The sequence below is a fragment of the Macaca mulatta genome, chromosome 13 (assembly GCF_049350105.2).
Source record: "Macaca mulatta isolate MMU2019108-1 chromosome 13, T2T-MMU8v2.0, whole genome shotgun sequence".
Classification (NCBI taxonomy): domain Eukaryota; kingdom Metazoa; phylum Chordata; class Mammalia; order Primates; family Cercopithecidae; genus Macaca; species Macaca mulatta.
Genome location: NC_133418.1, coordinates 85,546,548 through 85,566,074, shown reverse-complemented (window position 1 = coordinate 85,566,074; position 19,527 = coordinate 85,546,548). Strand labels below are relative to the sequence as shown.

The 19,527-nt window shown below is 36.1% G+C and overlaps 1 protein-coding gene across 10 annotated transcripts in view; it reads right to left on the bottom strand.

Moving 5' to 3' along the window:
• Positions 1-19,527, bottom strand: part of MAP4K3 (mitogen-activated protein kinase kinase kinase kinase 3) — a 187,146-nt gene that overhangs the window by 110,577 nt on the left and 57,042 nt on the right. For 8 of the 10 annotated variants that reach the window (XR_003721773.2, XR_013402837.1, XM_015112178.3 and 5 more), the window contains exon 2: positions 17,101-17,158. The exons of the other annotated variants lie outside the window; for them this stretch is intronic. Coding sequence is in view for 6 of the 8 variants with exons in the window: in XM_015112178.3 (XP_014967664.1) it covers positions 17,101-17,158 (58 nt within the window). In the remaining 2 variants the exon portion in view is untranslated. The remainder of the gene's footprint in view (positions 1-17,100; positions 17,159-19,527) is intronic. 10 annotated transcript variants of the gene reach the window in all.

Sequence of the window (19,527 nt, the reverse complement as noted above, 5' to 3'; positions counted from 1 at the left end):
CACTTTGAAGAAAACCTAATTATGAAACTTGGTTTCACAATTTACTAGTTGTATCATCTCAGGCAAATTTGTCTGTCTCTGTCTCCTGTTTCTCTTCTGTTTCTTTCTTTCTCTCTCTTTCCTTCCCTCCCCTACACCCTTTTGTCTCTGTATTATAGTAATTATATCACATGTTTTATGTAATAATGTGATTATATATTATATATAATAATATATATTATAGCAACTACCCATAGTCACAATTCTATGCCCCTTACTCTATTTTTCCCCATTTATCACACTTAACATATTATATGTTTACTTATAATATGTGTGTCTCCCTAGCACATTAGACTCTTTCAATATAAATGAATTAATGAATTATTCCAAAGGTAATAACCAACTGAAACCCACAAGAAAAAAATAAGGTGGTATAAACAATAGAAGTACAAGATTTTCATTATTTACTATATATGACTGTGCTCCTGGAAAACAAACACTTGAACAAAAAGCAGAAACAATTTTTTAAAATCCTTCAATAACATATTAGAATATGTCAAATTAAATTGTGTACCTAAGAATAGGCTTTAAAACCCACAAGCTCCATACAAAGTTTAAACTTGCTTTTAAAATCTTTAAAATGATAATTATTAAGTTATTTGAACATTATTTAAATTAAACTACATTTTATTTAAATATTAAACATTTGATTTATTATTAAATTATCATTTTAAATAGAATCTGCTCTGTTGTTAGTTTTCATGTTAAAGAGCTGTTTGATACTGCAAAGAATTATTTCATTATAATGACATTTGTCAAGATGTTTCTGGAAAACCATGTTAGCTTATCAGAGCCATGAAGATGTTAAACATGTAGAAGAGAAAAATAAAGATGATTAAAAGAAAATAAGAAAACAAAGTATTCTGAGAGATAAAAGACCTGAGAAGAGCAAAAGACACTTCTCTTCTGAATAGAAGAACTTACTATGGTAAAGACAGCAAGTACCTTATGAATTAATAACTGTATTATTGCAATTCCAATCAAAATGCCAAATGAATTCTGAAAAAATTATACTTAAATTCACCTGAAAAAATAAACATGAAGGAACAGTTTTCTAATAGGTATTATTCTGAAATAAGTAGCTCTTATTTAGAATTGATACATCTGGAATAATTCTCATCTTTCTGATTCTTTATCCTGGATCATGTTAAATGTCCTATGGCCAGAAACAAGAAAAAGAAATAAAAGACGTCCAAATTGAAAAGGAAGAAGTAAAATTATATTTGCTGGAAGATGACATGACGTTACATATAGAAAGCTCTAAGGATTCCACAAAAAAACTGTTAGAACTAATAAACAAATTCAGCAAAGCTGCAGGATACAAAGTCAACTGCATTTATATATGCTAACAGCAATCTGAAAAGGAAAATAATCCCAATTACAACAGCATCAAAAAGAATACCTAGTAATAAACTTAACCAAGGAGGAGGAAGACTTGTACTCTGAAAATTACAAAATGTTTAATTAGAAAAATAAATGGAAAGACATGCCATGTTTATCGACTGAAAGAGCACTGTTAAAATGTTCATACTACCCAATGTGATCGACAAAATCAATGTAGTCTGGAAAACAAACAGCAACTTTTTTCTTTCAGAAATAGAAAACACAATCCTAAAATTTAGATAGAACCACAAAGGACGCCAAATAGCCAGAACAATCTTGAGAAAAAAGAATAAAGGCTGGAGGTCTCACACTTCCTGGTTTCAAAACATATTACAAAGCTACGGTAATCAAACAATGTGGCACTGGCATAAAGACAGACATATAGACCAATGGAATAGAGAAAAGAAAACCCAAAATAAACACATGCATATAAGGTCAAATCCTCTTTTACAAGGATGCCAAGACTATGCAATGGGGTAAAACAGTATTCACCAAAAGGTGCTGGGAAAAACTGGATGGCCATATGCAAAAGAATGACATTGGATATTATCCTACATACACAAAAAATTCAGCTTTAATTAAATACTTGAATATTAATTAAATACTTATATGCAAGGCCTGAAACTATAAAACTCTTAAAGAAAAACACAGGGCAAAGCATTCATAATATTGGTCTTGGCAATTATTACTTGGATATGATATTAAAAGCACAGGCAACAAAAGCAAAAACAGACAACTGAAATTCCATCACTAAAAACCTGCACAGCACAAGTAACAGAATGAAAAGACAACCTATGGAATGTAAGAAAATATTTGCAAACCATATATGTGGTGAGGGGTTATTAGACACTCCTACAATGCAACAGCAAAACAAAACCCAACAAATAATTGGATTCAAAAATGAGCAAAGGGCCGGGTGCAGTGGCTCATGCCTGTAATCCCAGCACTTCTGGAGGCCGAGGTAGGCGGATCACCTGAGGTCAGGAGCTTGAGAGCAGCCTGGCCAACATGGCAAAACCCAGACTCCATTAAAAATACAAAAAATTAGCTGGGTGTAGTGGAGGCATCTGTAATCCCAGGTACTCGGGAGACTGAGGTGGGAGAATTGCTTGAACCCAGGAGGTGGAGGTTGCAGTGAGCCAAGACTGTGCCACTGTACTGTAGCTTGGGCAACAGAGTGAGAGTCTGTCTTTTAAAAAAAAAAAAAAAAAAAAAAAAAAAAAAAGCAATGGGTGATGGATACATGAATTAGCTTTATTTGATCATTTCACAACATACATATGCATCAGAATACCATGTTGTAAACTGTAAACAAACAGTATATAATTTTTGTCATTTATAAAGTAATCATACTGGGGATTTTTTTTAAGAGCAAAGGACTTGAACAGAAACTTCTCAAAAAAAGATATACAAATGGCCAACAGATCTATATCAAAAGATGCCCAACATCACTGTCTTCAGGGAAGTGCAAATCAAAACCATGATGTCACCTCCCACCTGTTCAGATGGCCATTATAAAAAACAAAACACAACAAAACAAAACGAGAAAATAGCAAGTGTTGGCCCAATATGAATACCCCCGTCCACTGTTGATGGGAATGTAAAATGGTGTAGCCACTATGGAAAACAGTACAGAAGTTCCTCTAAATATTAAAAATAGAAATGTAATATGATCCAGCAATCTTACTTGTGGGTATATACCCAAAAGAACTGAAATTAGAATCTCAAAGAGACATTTGCACTCCAGAAAGCAGAATGGTCATGGCCAGAGGCTGGGGGAAGTAAGAATTAGGAGTTGCTGTTCAGCGCATAAAGAATTTCAGTCATGTAAGATGAAAAAATTCTAGAATATAATCTATAACATAATGGTTATAGTTAACAATACTGTATTAAATATTTAAAATTGTTAACAGGATAGATATCATGTGATGTGTTTTTACCACCATTGATAAAAAGAGACAAACTCTAAAATATTTGAAGAGATTTATTTTGAGCCAAATATGAATGACCAGTGGTCTGTAATACAGCTCCAAGAGATCCTGAGAACAGGTGCCCAAAGTGGTTGGTTTTATACAATTTAGGGAGACATAAGACATCAATCAAAACATGTAAGGTGGGCCAGGTGCAGTGGCTTACTCCTGTAATCCCAGCACTTTGGGAGTCCAAGGTGGGTGGATTACCTGAGGCCAGGAGTTCGAGACCAGCCTGGCCAAAATGGTGAAACCCCATCTCTACTAAAAATACAAAAATTAGTCGGGCGTGATGACACATGCCTGTAATCCCAGCCGTGTGGGAGGCTGAGGCAGGAGAATGGCGTGAACCCAGGAGGTGGAGCTTGCAGTGAGCCAGGATGGCGCCCCTGCACTCCAGCCTAGGTGACAGAGCAAGACTCTGTCTCAAAAAAAATAAAAATAAAAATAAAAATAATGGGTAGTGGAGACCAAGGTTTTATCATGCAGATGAAGCCTCCAGGTAGCAGACTTCAGAGATTTTGTTAGACCTATAAAGTGCCAGACTCAGTTAATTCTCTCCTAGATCAGGAAAAAGACCTGGAAAGGAAAATGAATTCTCTATGGAATACAGATTTCCCCCACAAGAGATAGCTTTGCAGGACCATTTCAAAATATATCAAAGAAATATACTTGGGATAAAATACTTCAATTTCTTGCAGGGCCTGCTATCTGTCATGTGATGCTATACTAGAGTCAGGATGGAATTTGGTGTCTTATTGCTACAAAAAGTCTGTTCACTAGTCTTAGGATCTCTGTTTAAATGTTAATGTTGGTCTGCTGAGCCTGAATTCCAAAGGGAGGAGGGTATAATGAGAATGTGGAGTCTCATTATGATGATAACATCATGGCCTGAACTAGTTTTTCAGGTTAACTTTGGAATGCACTTGGCTGAGGACAGCGTCCATCAGTCAGCTGGGGGGCTTAGAATTTTATTTTTGGGTTATGCCATAGTAATTTTTAAAATGTCCTATAGCCCAGAGAAAAATTTAAGCTAAGACTATGAAAAATAAACAAGGTTTCTCATGCCATTGTTATGGGTACTTCATTCTCAAATCTTCCATTTCCATTCTATTTCAAACACAGAGAAGTGAGAACATACATGTATGTTACATGTAAAAGTGTTTTAAAGTCAATTTCAAATTAACTTTTAATTTCATGTGCGGTGTCATTCGAAATACATAATTTCTAAACTCCATTTCCTATGGTAGAAACAATAAATGAAATTAACGGTACTTCAGTCGTTCATGAAAGGAGTCAAACTCTGTAAAATATTTGAAGAGATTTATTCTGAGCCAAATATGAGTGACCAATGGCCCATAACAGAGCCCTCAGGAGACCTGAGAACATATGCCCAAGGTGGTTGGGGTACAGCCTAGTTTTATACATTTTAGGGAGCGCTGAGGCATCAATCAAATATATTTAAGACTTAACATTGGTTCGATCTAGAAGGGTGGGACAGCTCGAAGCAGGATGGTGGGGTGGGGGTGGAGGTAGTGGCTTCCAGGTCAGAGGTAGATTTCTAAAATTTTCTGATTGGCAATTGGCTTAAACAGTTATCATCAATAGAAAGGAATGTCTGGGTTGTGATAAAGGGTTGCAGAGACCACGGTTTTATCACCCAGATGAAACCTCCAGGTAGTAGGCTTCAGAGAGAATACATTATAAATGTTTCTCATCAGACATAAGATCTGCATTGATGTTAATACCAGTCAGCTTTCCCTGAATTCCAAAAGGGAAGACGGTGTAATGAGGCATGTTCCACCTCCACTTCCATCATCGCCTGAGTTTTTCAGGGTAACTTCAGAATGCCTTTGGCCCAGCGGAGGGGTTCATTCAGATGGTTGGGAGGCCTTGGAACTTTATTTTTTGATTTATACAGTAATCTATGGCTAACATTCCAACTTCTCTTAAGTTGTCAATTATTGTCTCAAACTACTGGAGTACTAGGAAATACTCTGAAATACTACATTAAACTATCAGGGTATCTTGAAACCCACTGGCTAATCTTTAAAAAGATAAGAAATTGGCTTAAGTAATAACAATATAAAATTAGAAAAAATTTTTCTAAAACCACAAAAGCTGCACCCAACTTTGAATTTTTTGAAGAAATATTAAAGCCCTGATCAATAACAGAAATACAAAGGAAGTATCTAATAATTCTATTGATTCCTAGTTATTTCAAAACAAATGAAAAAAATCATTATAAGAGCAATATTCGTATTTTTTTCAGAAATGAGAATAAAGAAAACCACCCTTCAAATACTTCACCTGATAAAAATAACCTAGATCCCATTTATGTGTTTGGCTGTATTTTACTAAGTGTTCTTGATTAATGCTTAAGTATCACTTACATTTACATACATTGTTACTGAATGGACACTTGGGTTCACAAAGTCAAGAAGAAATTCCCTTGCTCAAACTATCTAAACAAAAAAAGAAGCCAGGCACAGTGGCTCACACCTGTACTCCCAGCACTTTAGGAGGCTGAGGCAGGTGGTTTGCTTCAGCCCAGGAGTTTCAGACTAGCCTGGGCAACGTGGTGAGACCTCATCTGTAGAAAAAAATTAAAAATAAGCTGGGTATGGTGGTGTGAGCCTGTAGTCTCAGCTACTTGGGAGGCTTAAATGGGAGGATTGACTGAGCCCGGGCGGTTGAGGCTGCAGTGAGCTGTGGCTGTGCCACTGCACTCTAGCCTGGGTGATAGAGTGAGACTCTATCTAAAAAAACAAAAAAACAAAAAAACAAAAATACAAAAAAGGAAAAGGGGAAAAAAAAAAAAAAGAAAGAAAGAAACCATGGCCCTGGCTCCCTAAAAAAAAGGTCCTACTCTAGAACTGGGCACGGTGTTGGAAGCCTGTAGCCAGATATTTGGGAGACTGAGGTGAGAGTTCGATCCAACCTGGGCAACACAGTGAGACCTCATCTTTAAGACAAAAAGAAAAAATTTCTACCCTAACGCTGTGTTTCCCAACTCAGTTTTCTTAATGCCTCTCCCCCATGAAATTTTAATACCACAGATACTCTGCATGTTTATGTATTATGCATATATACATATATATATATCTGTGTTTTATACATAAAATGAATTAAGATTTTTTTCATCCCGAAGAACCAGTTCCACTCCTTTCTTATTTTAAAGGACTATTTGAGAAAACATTCTCTAGTGCAAATGGATTGTGTCCAGGGAGTCAGGGAAGGAGGGCTTAACTTGAGCTTCCTGACCTATAAACCTGTTGGGTCTCCTTTTCTTACCTGATCCAGCTCTTTTGAGAGCCAGGTTTACCCAAGTGGTTCTGATGGAAGGCCTAAAATAAGGAAGGTACGCATAACCCAGGAGTGAATTTCTAGTGAAAATCCTCTGGAGTATATCCCTCCCACCTACTAAAAATTATGGCAGCATCCGTACAGTTTCTATATGTAAAGTAAGTATTACAGGAGACTCAAAAAATGTTTTTGGAGTAAGGACAGAAAAGGGAAAAATAGAGCATAATGTAGATTTTAAGGGAAGTGAAGAATACAATGGGCAGAAATTTTTCTGCTTTTATCATGCCCACCAACAAGAACAGTGACACATTGTTCAAAATAGTTTTAGCCAGGCACAGTGCTCATATTTGTAAACCCAGAACATTGGGAGGGCAAGGCAGGACAATCGATTGAGGCCAGGAGTTTGAGACCAGCCTGGGCAACACAGTGAGACCCGGTCTCTACAAAAAAAAAAAAAAAAAAAACTAAAAAATTAGCCTGGTGTGGTAGTGCACACCTGTTAATCCCAGCTAGTAGTGAGGCTAAGGCAGGAGGATTGCTTGATCCCAGGAGTTGGGGCTGCAGTGAGCTATGATCACATCACTATAACTCCAGCCTGGGTGACAGGGTGAGATCCTGTCTCTAAAAGAAAAGAAAAAAAAAAATCCCCAAAAAGAAAAAAAGTTAAATAAAATAGTTCTAATTTTGGACATTTTTAATCTCCCAACTTTCTGTTCTCTCACCAGACCTGATTTAAAGACATTTTTTTTAAGCAGCTCCTGATCTGTTCTTGAGGTTACATAAGCATAAACCATAGCTGTATAAAACTCATGAAAATGAGTTCCTAAAATCAAAACAATACAACAAAACTATTCTTCCCATAAACTCAATTTTGACATATATTGTACCTCTCCCTTATCCCTTGTAAATTTATCAATCATGTCTAAAGTCTTATCCACCCTAAAATCTCATGCAGTCACCCATTCCTTCCCTCTGCCTGTAACTCAAGTATGGCTGTCATAGCAGTAATATGTCTTCTTACCAGCAGGGTCTCTCTCCCATCTGCCTGTGTACACTGAATCTTCTTACAGTTATACTCTGATCATATTACTAACCTGTAAAAACAAACAAAATCCCACTGTCTACACGGTAAAATTTAAACCTTTGAGCTAGTTTTATTTTTATTTTTATTTTTTTTGAGATGGAGTTTTGCTCTGTCACCCAGGCTAGAGTGCAGTGGCGTGATCTTGGCTCATTGCAACCTCCGTCTCCCGGGTTTGAGCGATTCTCCTGCCTCAGTCTTGGGAACACAGGTGCGTGCCACCAAGCCAGGCTGGTCTTGAACTCCTGACCTCAGGTGATCTGCCCACCTCGGCCTCCCAAAGTGCTGGGATTACAGGTGTGAGCCACTGCAGCTGGTTGCTTTGGGCTAGTATTTAAGGCTCTCCATAAACTTATCATCAGTTTTCCACTTCTTATATCCCACCATGCCCTCAGAGAGCATACCGCTCTAGACAAATGAAACTACGACTTCCCAAACAGGCCTAGTACTTCCATACTACCTTTGCTTTTATCTATCCTCATGTGGAATACCCTCCGTTCTCTTATTCTACTAGCAAAATCCTAGCCAGTCTTGAAGGCTCATCTGAAGTTTTACTTCCTTAACCATCCCAAGGGAAATGGAATTCACAGCCTCTATGGAACCCACCAAGTATAAGTCAGGATATATCAGCCACTCTGCACTATGTGTGTCCTTTCACATAGCATCCTACCTAGATATTCCCAGACCAGAGTATTTCAGAGTAAACAGTCAAAGGCGGATCTTCAGTGACCCAGGAATTAAGTCTTTCTAGGCACAGCCATCACCGTTCCTTACTGCCAGCACCACCACCTACATATGCACACACACTCTGTTCAATGGGTGATTCTCTAGTTAGGCTGTGACTTACATAAACACTCTAGTTATCATACTGGATAACAAGTTCCTTGAAGGAAGGAACTATATCTCTGTATCTTCCTTCTAACTAAATTAAGTGCTAAATAAACATCCTTGAAGCCAAATCACTGGTCATATACAGAGGACTGAGAATAAGAAATACATTGCAGACAAACGAAACAAAAAGTCCTTTATCCGTTGCTTTTTTATTTTGGAGCATTATTACCATTCAATGTGTAAATATCCAATCTGTCCAGTCCAGTCAGCCTCAAGTCATAGGATGATTCCAATATATTTAAGAGTGGCTAAGCAATCCATGATTAATCTTTGAAGAATAATTATCACGAATGATGTAACAACTATTCATGATGGCAATAAACACAAGGCAGCACTGAAAAAGCACACAGTGGCAAGGGATCCACAAAAGCACGCAAGGGAGATGGGAAAAGGCACCAGATAAATCATATCCCCAATGTTTCGTCACTCTATCATGAAAGATAAGGAGGCAGAAAGCACCTCTACTAACTCTCAGGAAAGAAAAACACTAATGTCAAAGGCTGGCAGGAGAGAATATTCTGTAACATTTAACTTTGGAGGTTCATGAAAAAATAGTACAATAACGTCTTATTGTTACTTTTTCACACTTTTAAAATTTGGCTTTACAATTTAATGCATGTTGCTCTCACTGAAACAAAGTATAATACCTTATTTTCTCACTACAAGTTTCTCTGTTTATCAATCTCAGTAGTTTTCATTGTGTTGGAAAAGGAATGAGTTTCCCCATTTAGAAGAGTTTTTCCTATGAGTTTCTACCTAATGAATCACTGTTATCTATCTGCATCTGTATCATATTAACTAGTACTGCAAACAATACCACAAATGAGTACAAGCAACTTTTAAATTCTGACTTTAAATCCCAAAAAGAGATTCCAGATCTATAACTTATTTATATAATAACACCTTACCAGAACTTGTAAAGAACTTATCAGAACTTGAAAATAAAGCCCCAAAGCATATATATATATATATATATATATATATATATATATGTTCTATTCTACTAGCAAGCTCTGCCATAGCTCTCATCTTGATCCATTTTTAATTATTTTTATTCAAATAAGTCTCAAGAATTGGCAGTGTTCCAGCTGGATCAGCCACAGACTGTAGGAACAAACCTGTCATCTGACAAATTCACGTTTACTGACCCATTGCAATGAGGAAAACCACACGCCAGATAAATCTTAGGGCATCTCACCCAAGGAAAATACAGAGTTTTTGTAATACTTTAAATAAAATGGAATTGAGATGAAATTTAAATGAAGTGGTGTTTTGACAGGCTTAGAGCAAAGGAGAGCTGTATGTAAAGGGGCTGACTTCAGGATTGGATTACAAAGTGAACCCAAGGTTCTTTTTCCTTATAAGTAACAAAGTTATGATGGATGTGAACACTGTGTCTCTCACCTGAAGCTCTGCCATCTGGGGCGTAAATCAAGACTCGTTCTCTATGTCAAAGTGACTTGGATTCTCCAGGAAAGAGTGGAATGTTAAACTCTTGCTGCTACAGGTTGAATTTCCCTAATTCAAAAATCTGATATACACAATGCTCCAAAATCCAAAACTTTTTGAGCACTGATGTGACGCAAATGAACTAAATTCTGCAATCAAAAAACAGAGTGGCTGAAAGCATAAGAAAACAAGGCCCAATGATCTGTTGCCTACAAGAAACACACTTCACCTATGAAGATACACAGACTAAAATAAAGGGATGGAAAGAGATACTCCATGCCAATGGAAACAAGAAAAGAACAGGAATAGCTATATTTATATCAGAAAAAATAGATTTCAAAACAAAAACTGTAAGATCTAAGAAGGTCACTCTCTCTCTATATATATATCTCCTCTCTCTCTATATATAATATATATTTATATATACACACACACATCTATCTGTCTATATATAGATCCTCTTGCTGAATTAACCCCTTTTACACATATAATATATATTACATATATTTATATATTAAATTTTTGGTAGAGCATTCAGACAAGAGCAAGAAATAAATGGGCATCCAAATTGGAAAGAAAGCAGTCAAATTATCCTTGTTTGCAGACTATATGATCTTACATTTGGAAAAATCTGAAGACTCCACCAAAAAACTACTAAACTGACAAATTCAGTAAAGCTGCAGGATACAAAATAAATATACAAAAAAAAGTATCACTTTCGAATAACAAAAGTGAACAATCTGAAAAAGAAATCATGAAAGAAATTCCATTTACAATAGCTACAAATAAAATAAAATACCTAGGAATTAACCAAAGAAAGGAAAGACCTCTATAATGAAAACATAAAACACTAATGTAAGAAATTGAAGAAGCCACACACAAAAAACATGGAAAGATATTCCATGTTCATGGACTGGAAGAATCAATATTGTTAAAATGTCCATACTTCCCAAAAGAATCTAAGGATTTAATGTAATTCCTATCAAAATATGAATGACGGTCTTCACAAAAATGAAAAAACTACCCTAAAATGTTTATGCACCCACAAAAGACCCAAAATAGCCAAAGCTATCCTAAGCAAAAAAAAAAAAAAAAAAAAAAAGAAAGAAAGAAACTGTAGGAATCACATTACCTGACTTCAAATTATACTACAGAGCTATGGTAACCAAAACAGCATGCTGCTGGAAAAACAGACACATAGATCAGTGAACAGAATAGAGAACCCAGAAATAAATCCAGACACGTACAGTGAATGCATTTTCAACAAAGATACCAAGAATATACATTGGAGAAAGGACAGTCTCTTCAATAAACAGTGCTGAGAAAACTGGATATCCATATGCAGAAGACTGAAACTAGACCCCTTCCTCTTACCATATACAAAAATCAAACTAAAATGGATTAAAGACATAAATCTAAGACCTCAAACTATGGAACTACTACAAGAAAACATTGGGGAAAATCTCTATGACATTGGTGTGGGCAAAGATTTCTTGAGCAATATCCTAGAGGCACTGGCAACCAAGCAAAAATGGACAAATGGGATCACATCAAATTAATAAGCTTCTGCACAGCAAAACAATCAATCAACAAAGAGAAGAGACAACCCCACGAATGGCAGAAAATATGTGCAAACTACTCATCTGACAAGGGATTAACAACTAGATTATGTAAGGAGCTCAAACAACTCCACTGTGGAAAAAAACCCTAATAATTCAATTTTAAAATGGGCAAAAGATTTGAACAGACATTTGTTCAAAGACATAAAAATGGCAAACAGGTATATGAAAAGGTGCTCAACATCACTGATCATCAGAGAAATGCAAATCAAAACTATCCATGAGATATTATCTCCCCTTATTCAAAATACCTTTTATCAAAAAGACAGGCAATAAATGCTGGTGAGAATGTAGAGAAAAGGGAACCTTCACACACTGTCGGTAGGAATGTAAATTAATACACCTACTATGGAGAACAGTTTGGAGGTTCCTCCAAAAACTAAAAACAGAACTACCACACAATCATGCAATTCCACTCCTAGGTATATACCCAAAAGAAAGGAAATGAGCATAGCAAAGAGAGATCTGCACACCCATGTTTACTGCTGTACTATTCACAATAACCAAGATTTGGAAGCAACCTAAATGTCCATCAACAGATGAATTAATAAAGAAATGTGGTACATATATACAATGGAGTACTATTCAGCCATTAAAAGGAACGAGATCCTGTCATTTGCAACAACACGGATGGAACAGCAGGTCATTATGTTAAGTGAAATAAGCCAGGCACGGAAAGACAAACATCACATGTTCTCATTTATCTGTGGCAGCTAAAACTCAAAACGATTGAACTTATGGAAATAGAGAGTAGAAGGATGGTTACCATAGGCTGGGAAGCTTACAGGGTTTGTGGGGTGGAAGGGATGTGGAGATGGTTAATTGGTACAAAAACTTAGAAAGAATGAATAAGCCCTAGTATTGGCAAGCACAACAGGGTTACTATAGTAAAAAAAATACATAAATATCCAATTATACATTTAAAAATAATTAGAAGAGTATAACTGGTCTGTTTGAAACACAAGAGATAAATACTTGAGGTGATGGATATCCCATTTACCCTGATGTGATTATTATGCATTGCATGCCTGTATCAGAGTATCTCGTGTAACCCAGAAATATATACGCCTACTGTGTATTCAAAAAATTAAAAATGGCTCACATCTGTAATCCCGGCATTTCAGGAAGCCCAGGCAGGTGGATCACTTGATGCCAGGAGTTCGAGGCCATCTGGGCCAACATGATGAAACCTTGTCTCTACTAAAAATACAAAAATTAGCCAGGCATGGTGGTGCATGACTGCAGTCCCAGCTATTCATGAAGATTGTTTGAACCCAGAAGGTGGAGGCTGCAGTGAGCCAAGATCACGCCACTGCCTGGGTGACAGAGCGAGACTCTGTCTCAAAACAATAAAAAAATTGTAATTAAAATTAAAAATAAATTAGGCCAGGTGTGATGGTTCACGCTTGTAATCCCAGCACTCTGGGAGGCGGAGGTGCGTGGATCACCTAAGGTCAGGAATTCAAGACCAGCCTGGTCAACACGGTGAAACCCTGTCTCTACTAAAAATACAAAAATTAGCCTGGCATGGTGGTGCGCTCCTGAAATTCCAGCTACTCAGGCAGCTGAGACAGGAGAATCGCTTGAACCCAGGAGGCACAGGTTGCAGTAAGGTGAGATCGTGCCACTGCACTTCAGTCTAGGCAACAGAGCAAGACCCCATCACAAATAAATAAATAAATAAATAAACTTTTTAAAATTTAAAGCTGCATGAATAAGATGAGAAGCAAAAGTCAGACACCTTGGAGTAACTTCACATTTAAACAATTTGGTCAAAATGTCTGAGTAAGTTTTTATTTTGCTTCAGGTTCAAATTGCTTATCAGTTGTAAAAAAAGGAAAAAGTAACAAACTATAGATAGAAATTCCTAAAATCCAACATGTTGCACTATACTATTTCAGACTTAATTTTTGTTTCCAAAAAGTAGAAGACTGGCCATCAAAACTCTAATATAGGCCAGGCACAGTGGCTCATGCTTGTAATCCTAGTAGTTTGGAAGGCCAAGGTAAGAGGTCGCTTGAAACCAGGTATTCAAGAGCAACCTCGGCAACACAGTGAGACCCCATCTCTACAAAAAATAAAAATTAGCTGGGTGTGGTAGCACACGCCTGCAGTCCTAGCTACTTGGGAGGCTGAGGCAGAAGGATAGTATGAGCCCAGGAGATCAAGACTGCAGTGAGCCACGATCGTACCACTGCATTGCAGCCTGGGCTACAGTGCGACTGTCTCTTAAACACACACACCCCCCTCTACCTTAGAAAAATGTGAGCATAACACCACTCGTGAAGTAGTTCCCTCCTCCATACCCCAAATAAAATCGGAGTCTACTCAGTTCTCTAGAGCTATCTATCAATTCACCAAAGAATATATTACATGATGCTACAGGAAGGCAATCAGCAAAATCCGGACTGAGGGGAATTTTACGGGATAAACGATGGAGTTACTTCAACAGAAAGTTACAAGGAATAAAGATAAAAAGAAATTAAGCAGGAACCTATAGATATAACATAGCAACTATTTGCTAAGTGTAGGTCTTATTAACAGGGAACTGTAACGTTGTTAATGGTTTTAGTTACATATCTTTAATAATTTTATTAAGGCATATGTTTAAATTGGATAGTTCAGCAATTTCAAGTGTATAATTCAACGGTGTTTTTAGTAAATTTACCAAGTTGTACAACCATCACTAGATTATTCCCGTAAGAACCTTCACGTCCAATAATTGTTAGTCCACCCCTCTGTCCCCAGCTCACCAGATTAACTTTCTGACACCACAGATTTGCCTTTTCTGAACTGTTCACATGAAATCATACAGTATGTAGTTTCGTGTGTCTAGCTCCTTTCACTTAGCACATTTTGGTCACCTATGTTACAGCATGTATCAGCAACTTGTTTTTATTGTTGAATAGTATTCAACTGTATAAACACAACATATTCATTCACCAGTTGATGGGCAGTTAAGATTGTTTCCAATTTTGAGACATATTGTGAATAACGCTACTATAAACATTTGTGCATGACAATCATTGTGTCGGCAGATATGCAAGAGTAGAACTGCTGGGTCATTATGGCAAATTTATGTTGAACACTTTAAGGAAGTCACAAACTGTTTTCCAAAGTGGTTGCATCATTTTACATTTCCACCAGCTGTGTATGAGGGTTCCTGTTTGTGATTATATTTTGAGTATTTATACTTTAGGTATATACACAGAAATACTATGGGCTAACATTATATGATTAAGGGATCAAAATAACTGGTGGCAGGGGGAAATGGGTAGCTGTAATAGATGAAACATATTTATGGTGATAATCCTTGTTTTCTCCAGGTGGTAGAATATGAATGATTTTTATTTTTTTCCTTTTGTATAGTTGTATATTCTACTTTTAATACATTGATCAATATATACACGGCAGTGTTCAAGATTGACAGTGCAAGGCCAGGCGTGGTGGCTCAAGCCTGTAATCCCGGCACTTTGGGAGGCCGAGATGGGCGGATCACGAGGTCAGGAGATCGAGACCAGCCTGGCTAACATGGTGAAACCCCGTCTCTACTAAAAATACAAAAAACTAGCCGGGCGAGGTGGCGGGCGCCTGTAGTCCCAGCTACTCGGGAGGCTGAGGCAGGAGAATGGCGTGAACCCGGGAGGCGGAGCTTGCAGTGAGCTGAGATCCGGCCACTGCACTCCCACCTGGGCGACAGAGTGAGACTCTGTCTCAAAAAAAAAAAAAAAAAAAAAAAAAAGATTGACAGTGCAACAACATTTCATGAACAGAAAATAATTGACTTGAACAGTAAGCTTTTTCAAGTTTTTATTTTTTAAGGAAATTTTAAGATGTACAGAATGGGTACTATGTGCCAGGTCCTAAGTTCAGTGCTGGGGGCACAAATTTGATTAAAACTTAGAAACAAAGAAAGGCAAGTCTCTAGAATGACAATATAGCTATGGTCAGCGCTACAGCAGAGCTATTCACTCAGGAGTCATCTTAATTAGACCCAGGGTCAGGGAAGGCTTCCTGAAAGAGAAGGTACTCAGGTGATTTGAGGGAATGATGTATATACAAAATACTTCTCATTAGAACCATTTCATTAAGTAACACAGTCACTTCTTAATGATTAAAAATGAAGGCCCTGCTTTAAATGCCAAATTTCTTTTTGTAGCTAATATTTCAACAACTTCAAATATCCTTCTAAAATTTCTTATAAATTGAAGAGTAGGAGATTTAGAAAAAAGACAAACATCTTGTCTTGTGATGTTTAGAATATAATGACTACATAAAATCTGTAAATATGTATAGCTGGAAAATTTTTTAAATTCATTATATTTCTGTGTGGTTTGATCACAGTCAATCAGTACATCCTTAAATTTTCATTTTAATATCACTTCTAAAAAGCTTATTGATGCTCTAAGTAAGGGGTGAGCAAACTATAGGGAAAGAGAGAGAACTGAATATAGAGACGATACACGACCTACAAAGCCTGAAGTATTGGCTATTTGGCCTTTTTTTTTTTTTTTTTTTTTTTTTTTTTAAAGAAAAAGTTTTTGCATTCTTGCAAAGTCTGTGAATGGATTTCTGTTCATACTAGAACTGAAACTTGTTTTACCAATAAATTCTTATTATCAGCTTGTAATGGAAGAAGTCATCAGAAAGGCACTAATTGCTGTGGAACTTGGTCTAGACACTAGCACAATTATAGACTTGCTTATGGTGGGCAGAAGAAAGGGTGGGAAGGGGTTTCTAAGAGAGAGTAAACAAAGAGTGAGTAAATGTGGGTTTTGAGGGAAGTAGGAGGAATTCAAAGAACACAGTTGAAGCAAACAAAAAATATGGAGTAGTCTTAAGGGGCTTTACAATAAGCTGCTCAATTTGGTAGACAACTGCTGAGATGTCAATGAAATACAGAACGTGGAGGCTAGATTGCCCGAGAAAACTGGGAGACTCAGAGACATGAAGCTATTTGCCCAAGTTCACAGACCAAGGGAGTGGGAGACAAACTGAACTACAACTACCCAAATTTCGGTTCTGTTTTTTCCACGACATCACACTGAACCACAAGACATTAGCCTGGAAATAAACCACTATCAGCTTGTTACAAGTTAGCTCAACTGAGTTCAGAAAGAACAAAGTCTTTTCAGGAGTTCCCCTTCCTCCTTCAATTATCAGTTATTTTTCAGGGAAGAACTGAGCAAGGTGTGTGTATGCAGAACTCGAAGAACTGGAGGAAAGAGCATACAAGCAGCTGTATTTATCCCAGAAGATGTTGGGGAAAACAAGAGAATGTTGACCAAACATCATTAAAATAAGCCGTAAGATATCCCATGGCTTTCTAGCAATAAGAAAAAATGAACTTCAAATAATTTACCTGGTTCCAATTTTATTACTTTAATTGCTGCTAATTCACCAGTGTTAACATTCCGTGCCTAAAAGAAAAAAAAGGAAAAAAGGATTATTGTGAAGAAAGTTTTCATAAAAAGTGTATAAAATTTCACTTTAGCTTACTGTTTGTTTTCTGTTACACAAAAATATTTTAAAAGAAATGCAAATGTAATTTATATTTACAAAACAAAGTTTATACTTCACAATAAATTTCAACATTTATGTAAAATTTAATATTGGCAATACTAATACTAACAGCTAATATACACTTAGATGTCAGTATGGATGTGCCAGGCACTATTCTAAATGTTTTAATATTAATTCATTTAATCCTCACAACAATCTTATAAAATAGGTAGATATTATTCTCATTTTGCAAGTGAGGAAACTAAAGGACATAGAACTCAAAAGAACTTAACAAGGTCATATAGCCAGTGAGTCGACAGTGCTGGGATTCAAACCCAGGCGGTCTAACTCCAGTCTGAGCCTTTAAGTATTATACTGTATTGCTATTCACTCAAAGGCTAGTTGAACTAATTGACTAGCCTACATTTTTTCATTTAAAAGCTTTAGGATATGAAAGGCTAACACAATTGTGTATATAATTATGAAAACAGGCCCCCTGCATCCTTTTAAACACACCTGATGGTACAGTCAAATACATGTAGTTCAATGCAAAACAAATCTATTTTGTAAGCCACGTTAAAAATCAAATTATATTATTAGATTCCTGGCATTTACAACTGTATAATTATGTATATAAGTATACATAATTATATTATGTGTATTTATGTGTACCTATAACACAATAAATATTATATATTATATAATACATGTATAAATAAGCAGAAACTATATTAAAATGGCAGTCTTTGTCAATTTAAAATGTTTTATAATTGGATCAGAACTTTCAATTTGATATTCTAAACTGTTAACTAAAAATAAATTTTCATACCACCAGTGAAGAACAATACATGCCATTGCCTGATCACAGAAAGATCCATTCATGTGACCAAAATTATTCCTAGTTGCAACACTCTCTTATTAATGGATTGGTGAAAATCAGTGAATCACCTGGCAAGAGGTGATAATACCATTAATAGTGGAATTCTTCTAAGAATACTAGGGCACTAAAAATACCAGCCAAGGATCTAAGATATGAGACACAGTCATTGCTGAAAATATAAAATTTAACCATTTAACCCTAAGAAGAACAAAGATATTAAAAGATCTCATATAAATTAATAAAATATGCAGGGAAAATTCATTTAACAATTGTTCCTTCAAACAAAATCCCCATAACTAATAAAACACTCAAGGCAGTACAAAAGAGATTTGAACACTTATTTCAAATTAAACTTAATTTCCATAAAATGGGATAGATGTTTCAAATAGACAGTGCTGGAAACTTGCTCCTTTCTCGAGGAAAAAAGATATATAAATGATGAAATAGAAATAAAACCAGAATATCATTCTGGGAGCATTCTGTAAAGGAGGCAGAGTGTATCTGAAAAATATTCAGGTATAATAGTCATAAAGCTTTTCAAGCACCATCACAACTACTTGCCTCTCCTCACACCTTGATATTTTTTCTCTGGTAGGCTTCTCCTTTAGCATCTCCTCCAAATAAGACAACTGCCACCATTTAAAAATCATGCTATGGTTTTTACTTACTGAGAAGAAATTCAGAGTACGGGTGATTCTACTATGGAAGAGCAGACAAATGTGAACTCAGAAAGCTAGGATGATTATAGCTGAGATTTTTGCTACCAATGACCACAGGAGGGCACACACTCTATTTACAAGCTACACAGTATTTGTCCAAAATGGTTGCTGTACACAATGTACTCTTCTAAAAATAGATTTACGAATAGTTAACACCAGCATAATATTTAACAGAAAAATTATGACACTAACTACTGATGAGTGTTTTACCAAGGTCAATATTTACTGTAGGGTTGACTTATGAATACAATGATTTCAAATGGTAAATCAGTCTAGAATTTTCTAAAGACTAACAGTTTTTAAATTACAGTTTTTTAGGGTTAATTTAAAAAAAATAGAGCTAAAATGATTACTGTTCTTTTGCCTTCTACCATGTTAGAAATATCTTCCAATATGTAATTTATTTGGCAGTATTAAGATATTTCACAAAAAGAAGGGGAAAGAGATAATTAAAAAGCCCTTAAGAAACTTCACTTCTAAGCCTTTCTTTATTAAAAATCCATGTTTATTAATAAAGGGTTTTTAAAGCATTATGATTCACCAAGAATCCTGGTCTTCTGGCTAAAATAAGTCATATTTTGCTATCTCTAAATTGACAGTAGTCAAGGTTACACACAAAGGTAAATTTAAAAATCAGTATTATCTCTAACATTCTGCAACTGCTATTCTTTTCTCAATCACCCTGAGC